At 35.6% G+C, this 22,059-nt stretch overlaps 1 protein-coding gene across 5 annotated transcripts in view; it reads right to left on the bottom strand.

The window, feature by feature from the left end:
- Positions 1 to 22,059, bottom strand: part of MAP3K19 (mitogen-activated protein kinase kinase kinase 19) — a 35,536-nt gene that overhangs the window by 12,745 nt on the left and 732 nt on the right. For 2 of the 5 annotated variants that reach the window (XM_075511188.1, XM_075511187.1), the window contains exons 2-10: positions 21,643 to 21,963; positions 16,697 to 16,767; positions 16,065 to 16,149; positions 15,002 to 15,243; positions 14,300 to 14,343; positions 9,654 to 12,110; positions 8,309 to 8,461; positions 7,397 to 8,094; positions 5,723 to 5,810 (exon numbers count right to left, since the gene is read on the bottom strand). In XM_075511188.1, coding sequence (XP_075367303.1) covers positions 5,744 to 5,810; positions 7,397 to 8,094; positions 8,309 to 8,461; positions 9,654 to 12,110; positions 14,300 to 14,343; positions 15,002 to 15,243; positions 16,065 to 16,149; positions 16,697 to 16,736 — 3,786 coding nt within the window. In that variant the 5' untranslated portion in view covers positions 16,737 to 16,767; positions 21,643 to 21,963 and the 3' untranslated portion in view covers positions 5,723 to 5,743. Of the gene's footprint in view, positions 1 to 5,722; positions 5,811 to 7,396; positions 8,106 to 8,308; positions 8,462 to 9,653; positions 12,111 to 14,299; positions 14,344 to 15,001; positions 15,244 to 16,064; positions 16,150 to 16,696; positions 16,768 to 19,607; positions 19,660 to 21,642; positions 21,964 to 22,059 lie in introns of those variants that run through there. The other 3 variants (XM_075511190.1, XM_075511189.1, XM_075511192.1) reach the window with 3 other exon arrangements.

The raw sequence follows: 22,059 nt of genomic DNA on the forward strand, positions 1-22,059 counted from the left end.
ACTATGGATACTTTTTTTACACTTAAGGAATATTTAAATGGAAACCTGATCGCATTTTCTGCTAAATCTAAGCTGAAATCTTGGCCCGTGTACAAAATCCAAAGCTGTCTTATCCCTACTGACTTGGTTATTTTTCTACATTTGGAATGTAACTCTTGTTACATACTTCTGCACTGTTGAATATTTTCTATCCTTTTATAGCCTGTTTCCGTTCCATCTCAGTGCTATTCTTGGGTCTGACTTTTAACAAATGTAATCTGCGTTATACACTGTCCTCAACTATCACGTGGGCAGACAGATGAAGTAGCAGTAAACTGTCTTAATTTTTCTTAGAAGCACTATAGTACTTTCTTTTTGAGTCGGTTTCAATAGTTGTGCCATGAAATGCATCTTATACAGCCACTCTGGATAAGCAATATATTGTACTGTAAATATAGCGATTGCTGTCATAACTTGGAGTTAAAATGTCTGGGTGGTAACTAGTGCCTGTCTAATATAAATTGGAAAAGAGCATAGGTCTTCATCCTAAGGTGCTGTTTCAAAAGACGTATTTCCTATTTTGATTCTGGGAAATTGTGAGATGTCGTGGACAAAATGTTGCTATGCTACATTGAGATCCAAACAGTGATTTTTGGTTTCTCTGTAAAGGATGTCCATAAACCTCATTGGTTTTGGTTTTCAATGTAATTGTAAATATGTGAAACTGTCTGTGTCTTTGTGTCTGAAGCTAAACTTAATGTGGTGATAGTAGGGGCTGAGAGGGAGGGAGAAGATATGCAATGAGGTGCCACTAGTTTTCCCTGACTGAAACCCACTGCAGATTAGTGAATGGTGTGAATTGCAGCCTGGCTGAGGTGTTTGAAATGAGGGGAAAATTGATGGGAGCAGCATCAGCCTCAAGTGAATGACTGAATAAATGCAATAAAAGGCTGATAGACACCACTATCACTCTGTTCATCACTTTGATTACAGATTTTTTTGTTATAAATTTGAGTACGTGCATTATGTAACTTGTAAAATGACGCGGTAGGGGAGACCTTGCTACAACACTATTAAAAATCTTCCCTTTTTGTGAGATATGAGGTTTGTAGAATAGTGAGATTCTTTCGTATGTTGAATCTTAATCTGTTCCTAATGGTGGGAGTGCTGAAGTAATGTATCTCACTGTGATCTGGTACTTCGATATTTGCATAAAATGGCAGTTCTGTATATTCTTTTGGCTAACTGTAAATATAAATGTTTCATAGTAGCACAGTTGAATTTTTGAGGTACAGCCATTTGTGTGAGATTAGAAAAAACTTTATTTCTAAGAACTTGTAAAAAAAAAATATTTTCAATAAAATTCCCTACCTCACCTCTATTGTGCAGAAATTATCCCATTTTCCTATGTTTTCCTATGTTCATTTGTAAACGCAAAGAAGATCCCTTTTCAGTTATTGGCAAAACAGGGCTGGTTTTCATCAAATCAGTCAAATAGTGGAATGCTTGAAAGTCTGAACTCTAATTTGTTTCCTTTGCTTCCTTTACATTATGCTGATCAGGTACTTGATACCTGAAAAGCAAATTCTAGAAATGTCATGCCATCTTAAGCTGCTCCCTCACTCTGCCCTGGGGTGGAGAGCCTGTACCCTGTAATGTTAGTCTATAGTGGCTGCCCATGCTTGATTTATTTTTTTTTTAGCAGTGGGGAGCAGAGGAGAAGGGGTGAGGGGCTGGGTGGCAAGCATACCAGTGATCTTTGCAAGACCTTAGGAGGAAAGGTTCCCAATCCTTGTTTTGCAGTGAAGGGGATTGAGCAAACACTCTGTTTGCTTTCTTTAATTGGGATGTAAATGCACATTCCCATAATGAGTTCTAAAAAAAAATGTCTTGAAAGATTTGGAATCTATGCCAAACTGAACTAGCTAATTAATTCTTCCTTTCTCTGAAATACTTAACTCCTTACACCTTTAAAAAAAAAAAACATATAATTAATGCCAGGAGTGTTCTCTCACATTGCTACTGGGAATGACTCTTTCTCTGGCTTCTCCTGAAGTGAATATAGCAAACCCAAATCAATATTTTAGCCTTAAAAGTTTCAGTACTTGGGTTTGATTCCTCTCTGTTCCTGCACTTATAATGACACCATTTTTCTTACCATAGTTCAGAGATTGTGTTCTTTGACAACACCTGTAAAATTCACTCTCTGAAGCTGTCTCATGGTGTGGGTCCCTGTAGGAAGTGGAAAGTAGGGGAGAAAAGGTACTCTGCTGTGTGTACCAGAAGCCCTTCCTCAGGAGAGCTCTTGTTCTTTTTTACTTATGTGCAAGAACCAGAGTTTTGATAGGAGGGTTGTAGAAAATGGCATTAGTTCCTGCTGAACTGTGTGAAAAAGCACTGATTTTGAACCCAAACAACCTCAAAAAACACTGGGTTTTCTGGCCTCAATGTCTGCTTCCTTGAGAAGAAAGGTTGATGCATGTATTTTGAGATGCAAATTTTTACATCATATTGCTGTTTGTAGTTTCAAGACCAGTGTAAAATAGCTGGGTTGACATGCTGAAGACACCCCCTTCCCCCCCCCCCCCTTTTCCTGAGATTTGAGCTTTAAATATTACTGTGTAAAAGAAATACTTAGTATCCCTGACAATGATAAAAGGACAGCACATTTTCGGGTTCTCAAATTTAAGCTCCAAATCTTGAGGAAACTTGGCATCACGGTAAAGTGGTCATACCTACTACTTGGCAGCCTGCATACTTTGTAGGGGGTTCTTCACTGTGTTTAGAAATGAAGACTACTCTCTTTAAAACAGGCTTGCCCTGCTCAAATACTATAAATAATTAAGCAAGTGTGACCCTCCTCACTGCATTACTTTTCATTGAAAATAAAGGCGGTTTTTAAGGTTTCTCACCCTTTCCCCTTATTACATTAGATACCTTATTACAGGTATCTGAATTATCTGGATTTTGGTGTGAAAATCTATGATCTCATCAACTAAGAAATATGCAAATTTGGGACTTGTTTATAGAATATCTACTAGACTGGACTCAGCCGAGTGACCCAAGGCACCCTAAACCAACGTACTTCTTGGTTTAGCTGTGCTGAGCACAGGGCTGGGATGCAATCCCATCTCCCTGTTCTCCAGCATCATTAAACTGAAACCCCTTTGTTCCAAGTGCTGGCCTTAAACAACCACCTCATTCTCCAAGGCTGGTTAAGCAAAAGCAAAAATGTGCTTTCACATTTTGATTAAAAACTCAGGTTAAAGTTTTACAAACCTTTAAGTTGGAGACTAATTTTAGTGTAATTAGCTAGATTAAACATTACATTTAAATTGCAAATAACTAATAACTTTAATACTGGTGAACTCAGATGTTAACAAAAGATGTTAGTTTTGCTTATAGGACATGTGCATAAGGAGAGGGTTTTGTAATTCTGGCAATTTTTTTTAACTGTATATCCTAGAGCATTCCTATTCTTTCCCTGTTTATGACAGTCATTTCAGTTTCATTTCATGCTAAACAAAAACTCATATTTACTTTGCAGCTTTGTTGGAGACATTACCTTAATCTGAGAAGAATTAATATACATCATGGAATTATGTACATCCCAGTTGAGTTCATGTGCCAGGGCTCCTACCTTTATTCTGCAAGGTACTTTAACGTGAAGATACCTTAACATGAAGTTGCCATGGATTTTTGGCATGAGGACCAACTGGTATTCCTCAAAAATGGGACTGTTAACTTTGAAGATTACTGTGATGTTAGGCTTTCTCTTATACTGGCATAATGTTCTGTCATTGTTATGTGACCTTATACCTGCAGAAACTATTAATAAAGAATTTTGCTAGAAGTACTGCTTTCTCTTTGCTTTTATAACGTTTAGACCAACTCTCTGAAGTCAGGCTACTGGAATAAAATAAAGTTTAAAAGCTTTTTAAGTAACTAAAATGTTTAGCGCTCTGGGGAAAGTTGATTTTACATAAAACTTAGAACTTCCTTCTTTCCTTTTTGTAAAACACTCATTTTCATGTGCTGGCACTGAAGTCAGGGTCTTGAATTCTTGAGAGCTCAGCCCTTAACCATTGTACAGCTGAGTTTTACTGCATCACTTCCTGGAGCCTAGGTGTTCACAAAGGCATAAGGTTTACCGCATTTTGATGTGGTGAAACCAATTTTTGGTTTCTACAGTGTCTCATTCCCCTGAAATTTTAAATTTGAAAAATACTCAGGAAGAAGCCTTATCAGAAAGAGGACAATCTAAATACTAACACTGATTTTTTTTTTGTTTTATTAATATGTAATAATGTTCTTCAAATTTTATTTGTGCAGTTAGTAGTAGCTAGTTATACTATCTAACTGTAAAAATTATTTTCACAGCGTGGATGGACACTGTTACATGTCATCTCAGTACATAGTGCTCACACAAGTGTTTCTCAAAACAGTTCAAGTTTCAGAATCAAATTTGCTGTTCTATTTCAGATCAAGGATAGAGAAAAATAGCAATAGACTGTCTAGTGATTCAAATGGCATTTTACGTTTGCAAACAAGAGAAAGGTAATGCTCCATGCTTCTGGTGCTCTGTATCCGCAAACAGAAGGGTGAGAATTACAACACATCAGTCTGAACACAGAAAATATGCCACTCCATGATGAAAGAGTAGGTTCACAGGGAATTGTATCCATGTGTATCAATACCTGATGGGGGCAGTAAGGAAGACAGAGCCAGACTGCAGTGTTACCAGTGACAGGACAAGAGGCAATGGGCACAACTTGGCATGCAAGTTGACATTCTGTTATTCTGTTCACACATAAAAACATTTTTACTATGAGGGTGGTTGAACACTGGAACATGTTGCCTAGAGAGGCTGTGGAGTCTCCATCCTTGGTGATACTCAAAGCCCACAGGACAAGGGCCTGAGCAACGTCCTTCAGTCAACCCTGCTCTGAGCAGTGGGACTGCACTAGAGCGTCTCCAGAGGCCCCTTCCAACCTCAGCCATTCTGTGACCTGAAACTGTCCATAAAATGCACTACTTCGTTGAGAAAAGACAGTCACAAAGTTTAGATTCATAATTCTAGCCAGACTAGGAAATGATCTTGATGTAAGCTTAATAAAGATGCACAGGTGTGCACCTGGGTATCTCCTGTCATTATCATTACAGACTCTCATAGGGATACGGTACCTCAGTAACAAAGGACTGATATATGTATGCAAAAACTAGGGTGGTTTTTTTCACCAGCTAAAAATTAAAGGACCCGTCTAGCTAAATAAAAGCTTCAGTATGTTTTATGCCGATATAGTTATACGGTTTGGGGTTCCTACGAGATCATCACAGGCACACTTAACAACTCATCTGCAAGCCTGAGTAGAGCTTCCTGCAGAGCTTTCAGCATCTGCAATGCTTTTTGCCAATAGCATACATTCCATAGGTTTTTACAGACAAATTGGCATTCTGACTTACCTGACCTGTCACATACCAGTGTTCATGACGTGTGTTTTTTTCTCTTAAAGTCTCTCCAAATACAACAAAACGTGGCCCTGCGTTCACAGTGAAGGAATGCCCACTCCAATGAGCACAGGCATTGCTCAACAAAAAATGTTACTTTAATCATACTGCTGTCTAATAATAGACTCCTTGTACACAATTGTTCTCTAGTAATTTATGCTGTCACTTTTAAGTCCAGTTCCTTCTGATCTTTTTTCACAAGTGGAAATTTTTTATATGGAATATGTATACTCACTTGGCAAGAGTTTTGAAAAATTCACTGTCTTCCTTTCACAAAGGGATGGTCCAGCAACTGCAGAGCAGAAGGGCGTTCACGTTGATCTCTGCATGGAGGGTTTGAAAAATCAGTACATAAAATGAATATGCATGCCTGTGATGTAATTGTTTGTAAAATCTAAATGCAAACTTAGCCTTTTTTTTTCTCATTTCTCCAGTCATTACTCATTTTTAGGTTTTATTGACAAAGCTGGTAGAAAGGAAAGCAGGATTTATGGGAAGAGACTGTTGGAATTTATGAATTATAAAACTGAAATATTTTATTATTACAGAAATCATTCTTTGTTCCTCTAAATTCCTTCCAAAACTTTGAATAATTCTGTTAATGTGACTGTTTCAGGTGCACCAAAAATGTATTTAAGGAGGGTGACAATTATTTGTTTGATCCTGTGTCAATCAGGATGTTCTGTCATCTCCAATCAACAACATTTGTGTTAAGGAGCCCATTTGGAATTACAATGTTGTAATTACAATATTGGCTTGCTAAAGCCAAGGGCTTTGGGCTTTTTCAGCCCTCAATTTGGAGAAAAAAACAAGGGAAGGAGCAAAGGACACTGATTTCTTAAATAATAAACTAATGGGGAAGATGGGATGAGGGAAGCATTTATATTTAGGATGTGGTGAGATCATACATTAGAACTTTGCACCCACAGGTGCATCCTGACTTTTGAAAAGGTAAATACTTTATTAAAAATGCATTATATCTGTATGTTTCTTTGTACCTAACAATTTCTTCTACCTTTTAAACACTGTTCTCTCTGAATGAAAGTATGTATGATGTCTCTACATACAGTCCACAATTTTTCTGGTTATTGTTCTATGGTCCACAGGAACCGTAAACGTACCGTAACAATTCTAATCCAGAGATTAGAAATCAGGCTTCCTGTCTCCAGGACCACTGCCTTACCCACTAAATAACATGTTTCTCTCTAGCACTCAAATCTGGTCTTTAGAGATATGTAAAAGGCTGCTATTAATTTTATAAAGACACCCCATAGAGGTCAGAAACTTAGCTCTTGAAATTAATAGTCCATTTAAACATCTAGGACAAAGCTGATACTTAAACCAAAACAAACACTACAAAAAAAAGTCTTATAATGAGTGAGTGCTAGTGGTTTTTTTTTAAATACAGAGAACTTTATGTTTCAAATAACTATGTATTTCCTGGACTGGCAGTGATAACAGATTTTTCTACTGCAGAAGATAAGAATTAAGTGAAAGCTCTTTCATTTAGAATATCATCATCAAAACAACTTGCCTGACACAGGCTAGATTCAGCCAATGGGATATTGGAACAGCAAGGCACATCAAAGAAATTTATCAAACATTTTGTCTAAAACTCAATGGTGCCATGTTTCTGCATGAAAATTACAGGGAAAGTAAATGATGAGTATAAGGCCTACAAAAAGAGAATTTGTGGCGGTTTTTTGTACCATTATAGAGAGTAAAGCCCTTTCATGTATACTATTCTTTAAAGGCTTTCCTGAAATGTTGAAAAACCTATGCATTTACAGTACAGGTTTTCTACACAGTTGTATGTACCATATAAAAGGTAACCTAAGCTCCCATCAACAATCTCTACAAAGAAACTATCTGCATTTTTCCTTCCATTTTCGGTTAAAAATCTACATACCTGGTTAAACATGCATGCACAAAATCCACTGCAGTGCTGGAGAATCGATCAGGTAGGGAAGGCATCAGTCCTCTGTGGGCCCCAATATAGAACATGGCTGCTATCCTGTCCATGGAAGCCAGTGGCGGTTTTCCTGTTGCCATCTCAAATACGGTGCAGCCAACGCTCCAGATGTCTGATTTTCTTCCATATCCAGATTCATTTATAACTTCTGGTGCCATCCAGTATGGAGTCCCATGCACAGACTTGAGCATCTCGCTGTGCGTGCCACTGAGGCTTACCCAAGCTAAACGCCTGGCACAGCCAAAGTCAATTAGCTTTACTATACCATTTGGCATCAGCATAACATTATTGCCTTTGATATCTCTATGTACCACACAATTGTCGTGTAAATATGCAACCCCTTGTAGAATTTGTTTTGTATATTTACAAAGGACAATTTCTGGCAATGGACCAAAACGACTAATAATACTAGAAATTGAGCCACCAGGAACAAACTCCATGAAAATGCTTAAAATGTTGTCTTCCAGACAAGTTCCTAAATAAGTTACAATATTGACATGCTTCAATGTCTTCAAAAGATCAACTTCTTCATGAAACTTCTGATACTCCTTTTCTGTAGTGAGTTGATCTGATGTATCCAAAACAACCTGTTTTACAGCTATTAATTGTCCCTGGCTTGTCAGACCGCAGTATACCTACAATGAAACTAGCATTTATTAAAATGAAACATGAAATAAAACTGAATATTTACTTATTTTAAATAGTATCTTTGTGTTCGTCATATTTCATGCCTCATTGTATAATCCAAAATATTTGTTACTTGTTGAATAAGACAACAGTCAGTTATATGGTAAGATGTATCTCAAAGACAACCAGCGCATCTCTTAATATTTTCAGACATTAACTTACCGTGCCATAGGCTCCCTTTCCAAGGACTTCACCTCTTGTCCACGTGATAGGATCTTTGTTAGTTAAACTGCTTCCTGGTAATTTAGTAGATTCCTCAAAGTTTAGCAGGTCACTTTCTTCATTTGATGCCAAAAAAGCTTTACTGTAACTCTGCTTGAAAGATGATGGTCAGCGTGGGGAGAAAGCAAGGAGGAAAAGAAAGGCTTCGTAATATCCTTATATTTTTTATAAGGAGTAACTTTTACCTGGCGTGACACTTTTCTATAGATTTATATATATATACACACACTCATTGCCCAGCTCATCAATACAATTGCTATACTAAGTGAGACTATGTAAATATTTTCAAGTATATATCACAGTATTGCATAACCAGAAGTTCATAGCATGCCATCTTTTTCCATTGACAGGAAGACAGACAGAAGGAGCACTTAAAATAGCAGGATATACATCTGCTTACTATTTTTTTTTTGTCACGTAGGTACAGTTTGCTAAGCTGAAGGGTGAATATGACTATCGCCTTGCTCTAGGTAACATATGTAACCCAAGTCTGATGAAAACAATTTGGACGTGACTTCACAGGAAGAAGAGATTGCTTCAGAAAGATGGTAATAATTACTCCATCTAGCCACGGATCTCCCTAGGAGAAGTGAGAATGGAGGTAAAATTGGCACCTGTGTCTGCAGAAGCATAAGGAAGAGTATCAACATGTAGTGAAAGAAATTTCCTTATAAATTTGTAATTTATATAGACAAAAAGCTAACAGGATCAAGGAGAAGCAGTAGTGGTAGATAAGCACCTTGGTAGGTGAAGGTTCTTAGCTGAGTTGGGGGCCAGAATCTAAGCCTTCTGGGCTTGAAATTTTGGTTAAACATTAATTAAACAGACTTAAGCCTGTCTGATAAGCCAATACTTGTAGTTCATACCTAGAAAAGTATCTGGTTGCACTCAGACATTCAAGGAAACTGCCTGTTTGGATATACAAGAACCATCTGTAGTGTCTGTTCATATTCCTTAGGTGTCAAGATCTCAAGAGCTTTTGCCTTGCCCCAGCACCTTTCTATACATGCTCTTCAGTTAAAATAGCCTCTCCTTTTTATTCACTACAATTTATCAATTTATCTTGACCCATCATATAAGCCTTGATAGCTATTCCTGTCATGCCTTAGTACAATCTGGCTTGTGTCCTGACATGTAGCCTGTAACATGGGTATCCTCAACTGAGCACTGGAAGAATCAGAAAAGAGACTTGATCATTAATGAGCACATATTTCCTATCTTTCATCCAAACTTGTGTTGAAGCATCATTCAAAGGAGCTAGCAAGTTACAAGAAATTACTTTTACCTTCTCTAGAGCACTATTTACTATTGCTCCATCTCCATTCATCATATTTTCTTGTCCTTTATTATATGTATTTTGCATTTCAGAACCTGTATTTTTTGTTCTTGAAGAGTTGATGTCTTTTTCTTCAAGCATTAGCAATTCTTCGGCCAGACAACAAAGCAAGTCATCAGTCACATCCTTATTATCTGCCCAGGACAAAATGTTTTGACTTGTCTGGAAGCTGGGGCTTGTAACATTTTTTGTCTGAATCACTGAAGGCTGAGTCAATTCATTTGCCAAAGCACTGTTTTGAGGTGTGTATGCCCAACTGTGATTTAATTTTTTTGTAGGGGATTGACACTCCAGTCTATCTGAAAAGGGCAATGCTTCACATTTATTCATAGACTTGGAGGAGGCCTGGTCTGATTCCAGGCCTTTGCAGCCATCCATATCCACCCTGCACTGGGGTACACAAATGTTCTGGTCTGTTGTTAGTAGACTGCTGCTTAGAGCAACACATCCTGTGTACTCTTTATCACTGAACTGAAGAAGATTCTGGCTACAGGTAGCAGCTCTCTGATGGTTGGATATATCCTGACTGTCTAAAGACTGGTCCACAGAAATTTCTTTAATAGTTGATAAGTTTGAATTTGAAAAAAATTTATTTTGCTTAGTTGGTTGTGAAAGCTCTTCTAAAAATGTAAGCTGATGATCTGTGTCTTCATGAAACAATGTCATGCTCCTTGAAGTGTTTATTTGACAATCTGAATCAGAAGTTATTACATTATCTTGCTCTGTGTTGCTGTCACACAACTTGGTATTTCTGTCCTTTGGAATTAAACCTTTCTGCTTTTGTTTAGTGCCAGGTATGGTCTTCTTTGGCTTAGAATGTGTTCTCTTTTGAGTATTTCTTACTTGGCTGCTCTCTCTCCCTTTACTGCAGATAGATCTGCAGGTGCTAGCAGTGCATCTCCCAGATGGAGCAGAACAAACATCTCTGTAAAAACTGTTCTCATGCTGATCAAGCTCACGCATGTGGGAATAGACAGGAGTTCCAAACATTTCATAAATACCTGGGCCTTTGTCATTTGAATTTATTTTCTTGAACATGTCACTGTATTTCAGATCTACAAAATTGGAAGCAGACTGTGCATGTGGTAGAGAAAGTGGAGTAACAGGTTTCTTTAAGATAGCTGAATTTTTGCAACTGCAGGAGAAACTTTGCTTTTTAAGTCTCTGAGCACTCTGAGCAAAATGGTATTTGTCTGCTTGAGGGGTCTTTTTTTGACACTTCAGGGAAGTCTCAGATTCCACATGTGGCAGTTCCAAAGATGGAAAAATCTGACTCTTGGCATTACCTTTTGTGGAAATCTCATCAGAAACAATTAAGTCTTCAGATGTCTTTATCTTGCTACCCATTTTAGATTTTGATGAATATTTATTTCTCTTAATCTTTATTTTACTTTTGTCATTTTCTTTGCGAGCAAGAATGTTGAAGCTCTGGGTAACATGAGGAGGTAGGCTACGAATGATACTCTTTTTTGTGGCAGGTTGTTTAGCAATGTGTGGTTCCATAGCTGGTTCTTGTTCAGAGAATGTAACATGAACAACAGGTACAAGCTCACTTCGGTCTTCTGAAGTTGCTTCTGACATTGCTTCTTTTTCCATTTCAGATTCAGAGAGACAAACATCATTTTCTGTCTGTTTTCCAAGAAGATCTTGCACTTCTGCTCTGGGAATTAATGCAGCTACAGAATTATCTTCTAAGGCATGGTAGGTCTCTATCACTTCATTTTTACCGGAAGAATCTAAATCATGATTGTCAAGCACAAAGTTCACACTCTCAGCATCTTCATGCGCTCTGCAATCCAGTATCATCTCTGTAGCATTTCCTTCTTCTAGACGAGTTCTACAGGAATTCTCTGCTCTTTCTTCCTTATTGCCAGCTCTCAAGGCACCTCTGTTGCTTGACACTGTAAATGTTGTCTGAGCTGTAAATATTCCACAGTTTATCAGAGCATTACTTGAGCTCAAGTAGGGATGATGAGCATCATAGAAACTGGCTTGGGTCATAAGATCTATGTTCTTACAAGCCACAGAAAACTGGTACTTCATCTGGTCATTTTTTTCCGTAGGTACATCAGCTTCCCTCCATTTTAAATTGCTTTGAATTTCTTCTTTCTTGTTGCTAGGGTACTTATAACAGTTACTCATGCTGAAGTAGTACAGGTCTTTCATTGGAGTGAACTTATCAGAAATAGTAGCCACAATCAGGTCTGATGACTTTTCAGCATGCCTTTTTAATAGATTGTCTAACTGATACTGATAAAATTTAGCAACTGGTTTTATAGGCTGAGGCATAGAGTTCATAATATTAAAAATATTTCTGACGTTGTTGTTTTCATTGACAATATTATCCTCTAGAGGAGCAAGATGAATTGTTCTTACAGGCTGAAATGTCACTGCTGGCAAATGAAACTGTAATTTCCATAAAAACCATTAATAATGTGCTACACAACAGATACAGGTAAAATCTAATCTCTAAGACCCAACCAGACTAAGAAAAGAAAATCAGAAAAGGATTATTCTTTTATATATTCCCATATTTAACCTATTATGAAGTGTAACATCAAAACCCTGAGAAAATACATGAATTTTCTCATACCCAGAATTATTTCTAAGTATTTCATAGTACAGAAAGTGAGATCCTTTGCTACAAGGCACAAGTCATTCTCCATGATTTAAAAGTAATAAGCTTTGTCCACATATACAATTCATCTTGTCAGTTATTAACTATGTCTTATGTCACATAGCACGTTTGCTAGAGGAATTCAAAGGCTGGCCAGTGGCTTCATGTGCCAAAGTTTCTTTCTTGCTGTGCACTCTCACTGATTGAGAGCACTGCTCTTATGCTATATTTAAAGTCTTTTTATGTAATCCTTCAAAGTGTGCTGACACCAGCAATTATATTCCCAATGGAACTAGATCTCATGTAAGCAATTTTTAAAAAGCAAAAGCTAGACTATTATACATAATGCTATTTTATCCATGGACAAAACAATTCTTACAAATTATTTAAAGGTTTTAAAAAACATTATTATAAATCTAAACATATACACCTTCCATATATTTAGTGTAGTCCTATAAAATTCCATAAACCATGTTATATGGGCCACAGATTTAGCTCACAGTTTTAAGTACACTGGAAGATAGCAGAGTCTGCACTTCACTTTCAGTGAAGTTAAACATATAACTAGGCAAAGGCCATTTTTGTATGGCAGCTAACACAGAAGTCTGTTGTGTGTGGGATGTATTTTATTATTCCTCCCTTCTTCCTTCTCTTCCCATCCTATTAGTCGAAAGGTACCGTATATCTTTGAAAGAGAACAGATCTGAGAATTTGAGTACTTTGTGGTCCATATTCAGACGAATAGTGAGAATAATTTTCTGAAAATAATTGTTCTTTATTTTATAGGAAATGGAGAAAAAATAAGCTTGAATATACTGTATATTTTTATGCAAATGAATGCAATAGAAATAATCACACAATCATATGCTCCGAGTACTCATTTGCATGTCTATATTCAACATCAGTTTGCAATCTGCAGGAAATTTTTGTTTGCATTCCAAGGGCAAACTGAGGTTTGAACGTGCCAGGAAAAGCAATGCATTTTGAAATTTACAGTTCTGAAGGCTTTGTCCAGTCTTCATGGCTTTAATATGAATGCTCAGTTTATCCCAAATGATATGCCTCTAGAAATCATCAGAGCCTAAGATGTGAAATAAAGCTGTATAAAATCACACTGAAGTCAGCTAAATTATTTTTCTTAAACGTTTCCCTCCATTTGAAATATGTTTTCCATAGCCATCTTTACAATCTTCTGTCAGAACTCTTGCTATTACGTCTATACTTTACTTTTTTCCTGTGAACGCTGTTGTACTCTGTAGTGGGTTCACTGAAGTATACAGCTGATTCAATGAGCCAAGTCTTTTTTACAAAGGGCTATTAATTAATATCCATAAAGACCAAATTCTCTTTTTTCTAAATACAGTATATTTGATCTTTTGTAACTTTTGAGGCTCATGTAGTGTGAAGCACTGATATATGTAAAATTGCTAGTTTGTTTGTAAGTACAAAAGTTTTGACAGGAATCCTAGTTACACTTATCACAAAATTTCCTGTCAAATATGTTTAATCCTAAGACATTATTTTTTGTTTGCTAACACAATAAATTTCAGCAATCATCTAATATCACGACTGTTCCTCAATTAGGCTTCAATTTTAAATTACCACTCAATACAAGAAAATTTTCTGTTTTTTAAAATTTGGCAAAACTAGACATCTAACATGTTTAACATATAGGATATGCATACTTTAAATTAACATACATATTTCTATTTTAAAAGGTTTTATATCTTTTTGAACTTCCAACCCTTTACACCCCAAAATCCCTGATGTAACACCTTACTGACAAATTGTTGATATACATCTGAAGATTTGCTGACAGAGACACACACACACACATATATAAAATACTTCATGTTCATCCAAAAAACTTAAGATTAAGCAGAGGAAACTACTTCCACTTGTTCTGTATTGCTATTTTTAAAGTTTTGAAAGCATATAATACTTTTAATGCTCAGTTTTATACATAATACCACCTTACCTGAGATCTCTTGTTCCTGGTTTTTAGCATTGTTATATTTAACCCTTAAAAATCAAAACAAATGAAATGTTAATTTGGTATTCTTAAACTGACTATGATTTTAATTTAAAAATTAATTTCAAACTGTAGGGTTCTGCAGACCAGGAATCTGTGATGTGTGGTTGCAGGACTATGCTATAAATCTGCTATGCAGGAAGAAGTTGTAAGTTGAAATTTAATTGTGATGCTGAACTTTACAATTCCATTTTCTATAGAAAACTATCAAATATGATAATTTTAAAATGCTTGTATTCTAATAATTTAGGCAAATATTTCTCCTCAATTTCAGATGTTTGCTAACTTCAATATGTGGCTAATTAATATTGCCAGTATGAGGAAAAAAGAGAGGGATGCCATCATGGCCCCACTCCAGCTACAGAGAATTACACTTTACATTTTGTGGGCTCAGTTTCATTATACAGAGTAACAGGAATGGTGAAGTCTGTCATTGCTTTTCTTTATTTCCATCATTCTGCAAATACACACACACATAGAATTAAAGAAGAGGGTCAACATGGCTGAAGTCTACTTTATGTGAAGAAGTCAAATAGGCATAAAGACAACTTAAAGTTTAAAGAAAAAGGATTTCTAAGGCTTTGCCGTCTAATTTGATAGCAATATAAAACTTTATTTAAGAGTTGTGACTTTTAAAATTGAACTTACTTTGTTGTATTTGTGCTTTTATTATCTGAAAAGCATCTAAAGCCATAAATGATTTTGAAATGTTGGATTCTGGGCATGAGGCCTGTAGCAGAAACCTGAAGTCAAAGCCATGCCCTACGTTCTCTTTCTTCAGGAAGAAAGGTAAAGAAGTGTCATGTCTCATCTGTAATGCTAACTGTTTTTTACTTGGAAAACATGCCACTTGTTGATCTGGCCACAATCTGGATGTTGGTGCTATTTGGCTAAAAGACAAAACCAAAAAAATACAAGATACAGTGTGAAAATAAGTTGAAGGAGCCTACTCAGTTCAAATAATCACATGACTGGAGAATAAAGTAGACAAGAAGTTTGTAAGATCCAAGAATGCCGAAGTATGTTTTCTTTCTTGGCCCATCTGGGAAGTTGTGGCTCTCCCTGGCAGCATCCGACTGCGATGCCAGAGATTGACAAGTGAGAATGAATGACAAACAATGTAAGCCAAGCAACAATAGGAATGGAAAAACACATTGCCCACCTTCCCCTTCTTGACAAACACTGTTTGTTTCCAGTATGTATTTTTTATGAATCATCAGGAAGGGGCATCAGAAGAATTCTGAAGACCAGCTGTGCCTTTCTTACTTGTAAAATATGCTATGGCCTGCCTGAAAGAATAGAGGCTATGCGGACAAGCCTCAGATTTCTGCCACCTGGTTTCCGAAGAATGAAAAATCCAAATATGGAAAAAGACAAATACTGTGACTGAAAAAAGGTACAAAAATATAATCTAAATTAACCTTAAAGCTGTATGCAAGATAACTGTCTGTTTTTAATTAAGTCAAATGCTGATGTAAAACTATACACTGTATGTTTTTTTAATTGTACCAAATAATTTGTTCATCTAGTGCAATATCCTGCCTCCAGCAATGGCCAATGATTGATGTTGGGAAGACGGAAACACTACACAACATATATAGCTGTATATAACATCTGGCACTAAGGAAATCTTTTCTTACTCATAGACTACTACCTACTTTGTCTCCATTTCTGCATACCCAACTGCAAATTAAATATTAATACTACTTACCTGTTTCTTCCTAGAGCTTTGTATGACTGATGCATTTCTTTCATTATCTTATCTGCATTCTGAAGAGCAACAACACTTCCACAACCTGCAACAATACCTTAGTATTTGCATAAAAGCAATATAATTCACTGACCAGTAACACAAAGCAAACACAGTTATTTTTGGCCATTAAAATATTATTATAAAGAAATACAGGAAGTAACTATCAGAAAAAAAGGAGCATGTTTCGTTTGGCTAAGATACCTATACATACTTTCTGTTAAAATTTTTGGAAATGTGAATGCATACATCTGAATAATTTTTAGTTATTAAGGTAAGTGTATTAATTCAATGTACTATAAAAGCAAAGAACATCTAAAAAAATTCCAGTTATAGCTCCTATTTCAGTAGAACAGAAATATAAGAAAAATATTGACAGAAACTCTACATAAGTAGAGCATTTAAAAATAGGAAACCTATCAAACCCAAAACAAATCTCAGGGCTTTTCAAAGGTGGAAAATAACTCTGAGTGTGATTTCAATTTTTATTGTGGTTGCTTTTTGACAAGTGTCCAGATTTCAAGTTAAAATTGTCCTCTTTCTTCTTCAGATCCCACGTTACACTTTATATGTATAAACTTTGGTCAGACTACCTTCTTTGCTTCTCCTCTGATTTTGTTGGTTGTCAGACATACTGTCCTTAGATGTATTAAGCTCCTGAAACCTGAAAAAATGTTTCGTTAATTGATTTCCAATTCACATGTACAAATCAGTACTTTATATTTCATTATTTCAGAGCCACAAGTAAGACAAAAGCAACATTTTAAAAGTACTTGAAATTATTAAAAATATTACAATTTAGCTTAACATCCAATGCCCTGTCCTGCAAATACACAGAACCAAACAGTCCAGACAGTTTTTATTGCTAAAAACTCAACATATGCTATGTTAAATAAGACATGAAAGCTGTCAGTATTAATTTTGCTGATATCATCCTTACTGTTGGACCAGAAAGTCAACACTTCACATTTGGGAGATAATTGCATTTTTAACATATTACTGAGAAACCAAATCTGAATTAAATGTTTATCTTTGTCTACTTGGTCAAAACTGTCTCTCAGCAAAAGAGGTTCAACATCCAAAAATTCCTGAGCACAGAATAGCTTGTACACTGCAGTCTCAACAAATCTCTTTGATAGCTTATTCCAAAGAAACATGAAGTCAACTGGAATCTTTCTATAAATTTCAGAGAAATATGTAATTTAGTGTGTAAATAATTTTTAAGTACCTTGAGAAGTAATTATTCCACAATACAGTCTAGTTTTAAACATATGTTCAAAACTTAGCTGGGCATTTTTCTCTACAGAGCCAGTGCATCCAGACTGATTTGACTGAAAACATTTAAAAAAATCTCATTGATATCAACAAGGTATAAATTTCACACTTTATCTCAGAACTATGATAAATTCTTAAAAACATGAACGTATTATTCATGTATTATTGAGCAATGTATTATTTGGCAATGTATTATTGAGTATTAATACATTGGCAATATATACATTGGCAATGTATACATTGGTTCGTACATTGGTTTGTACATTGGCAATGTATACATTGGCAATTAATACATTGGCAATGTATTATTGAGTATTTACAAAGTTATCTTTGTAATATTATCTGAGTATTTACAAAAGTAAATTTTTAGGTGTTTAAAAAGTGTACACATTATAAAAAACTAGCCATTGTATTATTGCCTTTTCTGTTGCCACTGAATTTCTGTGACCTGTGCCAGGCATCTGACTGAATTTGATATAACCAAGAGTCATTAGCCGAGACAGAGTTAGCCTATTAATGTATTAGTGGTAAACTTTTGTTTCTCACTTAAAACTATTGTATTGTCAAAACCAGTATCTTAACCATGAGTGTACCTTTCTGTGAGCATCTTAGTACCTCTGTATGTTTAGAAAAATATATTATTCAAATTGTACTACATTTATAAAACCAAAACACCTTAAAGCTTACATTAAATTAGTATTACAAACATTTGATATTTTAACTCCTGGTTGTTGAGAGACATAACAGTAGCTCAAGGAAATGAGTAACAGAGCTATCCATGTACTGTCTATAGTCTGGCACTGTAAACTGCTGGCCTTCTGTGAGGATATATAAGCTCTCTACACCTACGTGAGAGTCTTAAAAGAGATTTCCATCAGGATTCCCAAATAATGCTTTGATATCTTTAGAGATTAGTTTTCCAACCTTGAATCATTCCATATAGAGATCAACTCATCCATAAATAATCACTTGCGTATTCAAAGTTATGCTTTTACAGTATTTCTAAATTCAGGCAGAAACAGAAGTAAGAATAATGTTCATTGTGAGTATTTGTGCCTTGTATTTTCTGTTTAACATAATAGGATTTTCAAGGGGATCTACAAGCCAACAATAGCAATAGCAAAGTCAAACAATAAACATTTGAAAAAGCTGCTCTCAGGAAATTAAAACAGCAAGTATTTTCTGTCTTTGTATATTTATTTTCTACACTTTATGTTAACAATTGTATGCAGACGTAACAGTAGAGAGCTAGGTGCTTGTCCAAACTGACAGCAACGCTATAGTCTACAAGGCAGGTTGTATGCAAGTAGTTTAGTTGCAGTGGAATTTAATACTACAGTTCTTGCAGAAAGGAACATGCTTGGGGAAACTCAGACATTGGGTAGCCCTGTTACTGACTTCAGTGGGACCAAGATTTCACAACAGTTCAGATCTTAAAGCATTCACCTGTGAAGCAGAATATGTAGATTCTTTTCTCACACCTAGCATGGATGCTTGCATCATCTTACAAAGCTATCTGAGCTCTATAGATCTTTTTCAACATAGAAAGAAACCATGCTAGTTATCTAAATGTGTAAAGTTTTTCAATATATTAATTCAGTGGGGCATATTTATTTTCAAGACTGTTTTCAGAAATAAAACACAGTATGTATTTTGAATTAATTATACTGTTCATTTAAAACTTTCTATCTACTGTATCTGCATTCCTAACTGTAGCTGATCTAAATGGTGTTTCTTTCTGAAGAAAATGGTATCTTTCATTAAAAAAATTAAAGCTGATAGTTGTTGAAAAGCACTGAAAAGATCAAAATAGATCAACCCCCTCCCCACACTTTTAATTGGAAATGCCACCATTGTGATTTTAAGTTTTATATTGTTTCATATGACTACTACCCCCTATGCTGTATCATCTCTAAGGCATTACTGAATTCCCACAGTGGGAACAAGCTGTCCCCAAACATTGTTTTTTTCCAGACAAAGATAGTTTTATTAGGCTTTACCCTTAATTAGAACATTGTAATGAACGTTTCCCACAACTAATCAGCAATAGCTGTGGGAAAGTAGCTAGCTGTCACCCTCCTGGTTAATATAGCCATGTGTGGGCAATATTGATCCTGTTTACAGTTAACACTATTCCTGAATATGGTGAGTAAGCATACTGTGAGCTATTTCACCATTATGAAAACTTCAACCCTCTTTTCTAAGATTAAACTCAAAGATTAACATTACCATAAGATGACAGTAGCATAAACATCACAGAACAGTCACAAATTGCAGACTCTTAAAGAAGACACATGAGAGGGTGAAGTCAAAGGATTTTAAGATTTGAAATTCTAGACAGCTAATTCTTAAAATAAAATTAATCTCAATAGTTTTGATGGATTGGGGGCTCTTTCTGAAAAACATAGTGAACTTCTGTTTCCAAGTGACAAGAACACATAATGTAATTAAAGACAGTGAATTGAAATGAATAAAAGAAAATGCAATCATGAATATTAGTTAAAATCGGTATTAAAATGTTTCCCAATGTCTTTATTATTTAATAAATAACTTACAGTTTAAAAAAACCCATAAAATACACAAGATATTGTACATAAAATAAGATATTGTCAGGTATCTTGTGTGTATGAATGTACACGAATTAATATGAATATACATTTAAACATATATGAATAGCAGTGTCAAATTCCTGCATTGGGTAACTTGGGGTGCTAGAGAAGAATATTATAAAGTCCATAATGGAAAATTATGTAATGATATGGCTATAAGGATTTTTTTTCCTACTAGCTAATCAAGAGGTATATAATATGACAATTTATATCTTTTCCATATGTATGTTCCTGCTAATATTATTGAACAGGGTCTAACTTATTACACAGCATAAATATCTTACTCCTTTCTGGATTACGTGAAATGTTCTGTTGTACTGACATAATTGATATAATGTGGCAGTGGGTTCTCCTATTTAACTGTGTAAGAAATACATGTTACGTCCATTTAAAACAATTATCTTTCACAAAAATGTTTCCATTTTCTTGCATTTGCATCTTCAATTTCATTTGCTGCAATACATTCTCCCCTCACACAAAAATATTGCATAACCATCATACACAGGCTACCAAATTACACTGTTTTGGAACTTAATTTCTATGGCAGGCTAAAAGAAAGGTATGTTTTTTAGAAAATTATGTTTATGAAATCCATAGATAGGTAGAACAATGAAAAACAGGGCACCTAGGGGCTCTTATGTTTCTAATTTCTTTATAAAATTTTATTTTCTCTCTGCTTTTTTCCTCACGTGTATTTTTACTTCATTGCTTGTCCTTACATCACTTGACTGAATAAAATACTCTGTTTTATACATCTTCCACACCTAGCAGTACATAACATTTTCATAATTCATTGTAAATTTTATTACAAGTTATTCCTAAGAGCAATCTTGGGTACTACCTGGTAATGTTTTTTTAATTTTTTTTGGAGTTCCCTCATAAATTCCTATTCTTAATTTATTAATAAATACCTATTTTTTTTCTTTTGCAGCAGAGCTCAGGGCTCTCTACTACTAATGTATGGGGAAAACCTGCTTAATGTCAAAGTACTACCAATGGTAAGATGCGTGCAACAGATGGAAAGTAACAATCAATGTAGCTGTCTGTCCATAAGGAATCGTTCCATTTCAAAGTCACTACAGAGGTCAGTGGAAATGAAGGGCCTGTGTGGCTTTTGTTGGATTCAGTAGCATTTTGCCACTCAATACCGCTAGTCAGGAAAAGCATTAGGCTTTTGTTACTGATTCTGTCAGCAAAAAATATAACTACTTGGAAGCATGCAGCAGCCTTCCCAAAGACTCATGCATTTATCCTAGGTTAAATTAATTTTTTTATAACAATTTTATATAACACTTTTTATCTGAGGAATGTGTGTTATTTTATAACTATGTAATAGCCAGACATCAGACAGTACTGTCACTCTTAGTTTACAAACGAGGAAACAGATAGAGAAAAATTGAATGACCTATAGCTGATGACCAAGGTCATACAATGAAATGTGCAAAAGTAGCTATAGAAGTCAGCACTCTTGATTTGTCATTCTTATGCTAAACACCAGGTAATCCATTAAAATATTTATTCCATTATATTAGTCTGTTAAGAGTCATATTAGATGGTGAACTTCTCCAAACTTTGCTTTTTTTTTTTGATACACAAAACCCCCTTCAAAATAGTAACTGAAAAGGTTCTATAAAAAGGCATAAATAACATCTTACCTGGTGCTTCAGTAGCAAAGAGTGGAAGAGGCACAGCAACCCAAAGAGAAGTTACAGAGCATTTTTAGCTCACAGCTGTCTTCCTTGGCTGGACAGCAAGGAATTCAAACAGTAATTACATTTACTTTGATTTTATTTTCGGTATGTTTTTCTGACTGCGGAGCACGTAGTATTTATGACTGAGGCAGGCTCTTCTGCAGGCAAATCCTCCAGGCAGCTCCTGCTACACGAGGCTGTTGAGTTTACACCATGTTGCCGAGGCAACTCCCTCTCCCGGGGGCATTTTGCTTGGAGGAGTTTAATTCAAAGAGCAATAGTGACCTATGAAAGCAAACACAGTTGAACTAAACGGTAGCATTTTAAGCTCTAATCACAAGACATTTCTTCCAGCACGCAAAGCAAAGCATATTTCTCTCT

Source organism: Mycteria americana, chromosome 9 (genome assembly GCF_035582795.1).
Source record: "Mycteria americana isolate JAX WOST 10 ecotype Jacksonville Zoo and Gardens chromosome 9, USCA_MyAme_1.0, whole genome shotgun sequence".
In the NCBI taxonomy this organism is placed as follows: Eukaryota; Metazoa; Chordata; class Aves; order Ciconiiformes; family Ciconiidae; genus Mycteria; species Mycteria americana.